Here is a 4,972-nt window from a genome sequence, read left to right as displayed (position 1 = left end):
ACATTTTTACTGTGTTAAGAAAAAGGAGATTAAGCTAAATGCTCAATTACGATTTTCATCTGACAATCTAATCTGCATGTTTATACTGTCAAAGATATAACTTAAACATTTACATGTTTGATTTGGCTGCAAGCAACTTTTCTCATAATTGACTATAAAATCCAAGTTTTGAGAAGGGAGAGACTTAATTTGACATATTTCCAACACTCCTCCTCAGAGTTTCCAAGAATAAGAAAATCATCAAGATATACTTACTATTTAATGTCTAGAGGTTACCACAAATAACAGTTAGCAAAATAAACGTGATTGTAAGTAAGAGTAACTAAGTAAGTTTAGGCAATTCCATAATTCCCAAAGCAGTTACAACCTAAGTACGATTATTTTAGCAATTAGTGAAGATATAAAAAAAAAACAAAGTTTCCGTTTAATTACACTTGCCGACAAAAAGGTCAGTTTCTAATTTAGTCTATATATATCTTCAAGAACTCGTTCCAAATGTGGATTTTTCTCTAACTTCAAGTTGTCGACTTCGTCAAAAACACCATTTTTCATATCTTCCAGTACTTTTCTAGTGTACTCAAAACTTCCAAAACTTTCCATTATATCTACGAAGAGTTTCTTACTTTCCATTTCCAGTGGCTTGTTTTTCAACATATCTAAGACAACAATTAAGAAAATAAAACGCTTTCTTTGGGTGAATATCATCTTTCGTGTAAAGGATACTCAAAAGCCGATCATCATTCGGACGACTCCGAATAGCATGAATCATAGGAAAGCTGAATTTTCCTTCATCGAGATCATCACAGTACACCCGAACGCTTGCCACTACGAAACGACTCAAACCAAACTCAAAAATAGTGAAAATCTGTTTACGTAGTCGTCATATACCGCTGCAAAATAACTCAAATTTTCACAAAATTTTGCACTAAGCTGGATTTTTTCTTTCTTGGCAAATAATTCTAACAATCGAACTCCCCAGAGCATAACAGCGAGACATTCTAAATTCAAAATTTGTTTAAATATGACAAACTAAAATTTAGCAACGTGATGATAATTTTAACTTACTGCCGTAAATTATCGCTCTGTAATCGTCGAAGGTAGGGCACTGAGCGATATCAGTGAAGTGAATCTCTACTCCTTGTCCTGTAAATGAACCAATTCCGAGCTTGATTAATGAATCAGTAGCTTCTTCCTAAACGAAAATAAAAACTCTGTGGAAAATGAATCTCAATAAACAGATTACTATTTATAAACCTTACTATCTTCTAAATAATGGAACAATTCTTCAAGTGAAAGAATAGTCCTGTAAATCGTAGCTTGTACCATCAATGGAATTCCATAAAGCATATGAGCAGCAGGAATTCCTCGACGAAGTATTGTATGATCTTCCATATCATCTACACTAAAAAAGTACAAAACAAAATGTATTTAAACCAGTACGTAACCATAACGTCTGTTTACATACATAAGAGCCACATTATAAAATTCTTCACCTATATTGCCATAAATTTTTTGTCTGTCTTTAGGACACTTGATCCAATAATTACAAGCACGCCAAATTCGTCTCATAATATTTTTATATTCTCTTCCTGCTTGTGTAATATGTAACGTAGGTCTTAGTATTATCTACGAGTATTTTTTTAATTAAATCGATTGTGGTGTTTCATTTTTGTCTGTACGTTACCTCTTCGTCTTGGATTTGCATTTGAGGTCTACTTGTTGTCATGTCTACAGTTTCAAATTATTATCAAAACCAACAGCAAAATTCAATACTTACTCCTTATTTTAACAATACCGCCACTATGACCCAACTTTTTAGACCGAATGGGCTCGATTTCCTCCCTTGAGTTTGTAAGTGAGTACACTCCGAAAAATGTGTTTTGTCCAGTTTTTATACTGGCCGCCTATCTTTTTTTGACGTAATAAAATGTGTCTTTTACGTTGCAAAATTATTTATGTCGTACCAAATGAGCTTTAAATTATTGCAATGTTGAAGTTTTTGTGGCAAAACGTTTGCATTATTTATATTACATGGAAAGTTAAATTTTTTATTATTTTGGTGAGAAGATATAAATTACGAGTCCGATAAGGACAACATTGCTATTATTGGAAGACATATATAAATCACAAGATTGATAAGATATCCTGGATATTTTAAGGCGATGACGATTGTCGTCATTCATATTCATATTGACTGGGTAACCAACGGGTAAGCACCCAATTATTACAGCAAACAAAAAGAAAAACAATGCAGGCATAACGGTGCAAACTGTAGCAATAAGAAGAAGGAAAAATATACAATGCTAAATTTGTAATAAAAAAGCCAAAATATAAATAAAACAATACTCCCTAATTCTCTAAATAAGACGTGTTTGATATTTAACTAAAAGGATCATTATTAATGTCACATAAATCACTAATAAGAAAATGACCAGAAGATTTTATTATAAAAAGTAATGAAATATTTAATGCAGGATGGTAGTCATCTTCTGGTACAAGGGGAAGATCCGACTGTTTTACAGAGCAATGAAGATTAGAGAATAGCACATCTAAAATGCGATTGAATTTGTTACACTCAGAAAATTTATGAAAATCCGAAAACTTTTTGAGCAAGATTGTGGCTCTATTATCTAAACTTGCTAAAAAATCTGGTACGTTAAAGTCACAAAGAACAACAAAATTGTTCATATGAGATTCTTCAGCAACACTGAATAAATTCAGAAAGAACTCAGAATCATTGAAGTTAATTGAAGGAGGAATATAAACAACGAAGGAAAAGAGAAAGAGTCCACATGAAGATTTAATTTTTAGCCCAAGTATGTCTATTGTTGGTAAAGTTAACATGATATGCGATAAATCAATCTCGGAAGATATGTATAAATGTGTTAAGAACTGCAGTAAGAACTCCACCTGCTTTTGTGACATTAGTTGCAGCAAAATCTTTTCTATACACTAAATAATTTATCTGGAAATAATTCCCTATTTAATATCTTCAGAAAGCCAGGTTTCCAATAGATAATAATAAAAAAGCAAACAAATGTTTTAATTTTGTCAGCATAGATAATTTGGCATTGTGACAGATTCACAAATCATTGCGACATTATTTAAAAAGAAAATACCTAAAATAGTTTTACTGTAACAAAAAATTGCAATAAAAAGATGTTTTTTGCAGTTTCGAAAAGACAGGCCCCATCTTTCTTTCGAAGAAGTAACTATGAGGGTCTCGAACATATTTTCTGCAATGTAAAAATACGCTGTAAAATATTTTTAATTTTTTTTCTCATAGGTGGGAACATCAACTGTGGCGAACATTATATCAACAGGGGACCAAAATTTAAAAACATCACTATCTGGCAAGCGAAAACGAACGGATTTATTTACAGATTATATGTTTCGGAAAGACCTGCAACGACAAATTTGGCAACTTAATGAAAAAAACGAATATTTCACTGTAGATACTCTTTTGGCATATTCTAGGGAACAGTTGGAATTTAAAGGGGGGCGAACCACATTATACAAAATTCTTAAGTCAATGGGTTATAAACACAGGGAAGTAAATGGTCGCAAAATTCTATGTGAACAAAAACGTGTCGTTGCAGACAAAATTACTTTTTTGAGAACATATTTACAGTTTCTAAATTCTTGTGAAAATTTGACTTTGGTGTATTTGGATGAAACATGGATCTATCAAAATGGTCCGTCCATTCGTCGCTGGGTGCACGATACTGATCTAAAAACAATCCCTCCAAAATTAAAACTGAAGGATCAGGGTGTACTATTCTCCACGCGGGTTGTTCAATGCGGTTCTTGGGTGGTTGTAACAATTTTTTAAATTCAAAAAATAACGATAGAGACTATCATAAAACGATGAACGGGACAATTTTTCAAAATTGGGTGGTTAATCAGCTCATTCCTACTTTGGCAAAGTTGAACCAAAAAGGTGTGGTGGTTTTAGACAATGCACCGTATCATTCGGTTCAGTTAGATAAACCACCCACTTTTTCTAGTAAAAAATGTGAAAAAGAACGAATGGCTCTTTAAACATAGTGTTGAATTTGACAAAAAATTTTCAAAGAAACAGTTGCGGGATTTCATTAAACCCTTCAGAAACAATAGAAAAAAAAGATATTTGGTAGACAAGACATTAAGAGAAAGTGGCCATGAAGTTCTTAGATTACCTCCGTACCATTGTCAATATAATCCAATTGAAATGGCGTGGGGAAGTTGTAAGAACTATTACAACAAGCATATAAATTCTCAACCTTCATTAAAAAATAGGGTGGAGAATTTATTGCTTGAGGCCCTTCCTAAATGTACTCCAAGCATGTGGCAAAATTTTTGTAAACATTGTGAAAAACTTATTTTGGCAGACTGGGAAAATATATGGGAAATCTTTCGTACGAATCTATACCTCAGCCTTTCATTATTTCGCTAGGTAAATCTGATTCAGAATCTGAATTTGAAAATGACGGTGATGATACAGATTTTCATAGCGAAATAATGAAAATGGAGTGAATTGTAGCTTGTCGGGGGGGTGATATTTTTACGCATCTTTCGTTCTAAATTTACCAAGGTAGTATGTGAAAAACTACCTGACGTACAACAAAATAAGTATAATTTTAGTTAGATCATCCACGTTGTTACTTTGCACCAAATTTTAAGCATTTTCATTTGTTTTTGTAACTCTTCCTGGACCTGGAGAAGGCGTATAGTAACGTTCTTATTAATAAGCATTTGGAAGTACTTAGTAAAAGCAAATAAAAAGCACTTACGCAAGCATTAGTAATAGCTATATAGATAAATCATTCAATTTAAGGCCGGAAAAATGTTTCAGAAGAGCTAAACCCATCAAAGCACTAGAGCAAGGTTGTTGTTTTTTACCAACCCTTTTAGTAATCTTGTTAAGGGACGACGTATTAAAAGGGCAAATAAAAAGCCTAACTGCACAACATGGATATATTAAGTAATAACA

At 32.7% G+C, this 4,972-nt stretch overlaps 1 protein-coding gene across 1 annotated transcript; it reads right to left on the bottom strand.

Annotated features, from left to right (window-relative positions):
- Positions 1–456: 456 nt before the first annotated feature.
- Positions 457–1,726, bottom strand: LOC135123871 (terpene synthase-like). Its single transcript, XM_064048746.1, has 5 exons — positions 1,685–1,726; positions 1,466–1,626; positions 1,255–1,402; positions 1,066–1,192; positions 457–656 (listed from the first exon to the last, which is right to left on the bottom strand). Exons 1-5 carry the CDS (start codon positions 1,724–1,726, stop codon positions 457–459), a joined length of 678 nt encoding a protein of 225 aa, XP_063904816.1.
- Between the last annotated feature and the right edge of the window lie 3,246 nt (positions 1,727–4,972).

This window comes from Zophobas morio, unplaced genomic scaffold (assembly GCF_036711695.1).
Source record: "Zophobas morio isolate AGI-343-1 ecotype UQ-CSIRO unplaced genomic scaffold, CSIRO_AGI_Zmor_V1 ptg000006l, whole genome shotgun sequence".
In the NCBI taxonomy this organism is placed as follows: domain Eukaryota; kingdom Metazoa; phylum Arthropoda; class Insecta; order Coleoptera; family Tenebrionidae; genus Zophobas; species Zophobas morio.
Note: the sequence above shows the minus strand (reverse complement) of the source record. Positions and strands in the feature narration are given on the sequence as shown.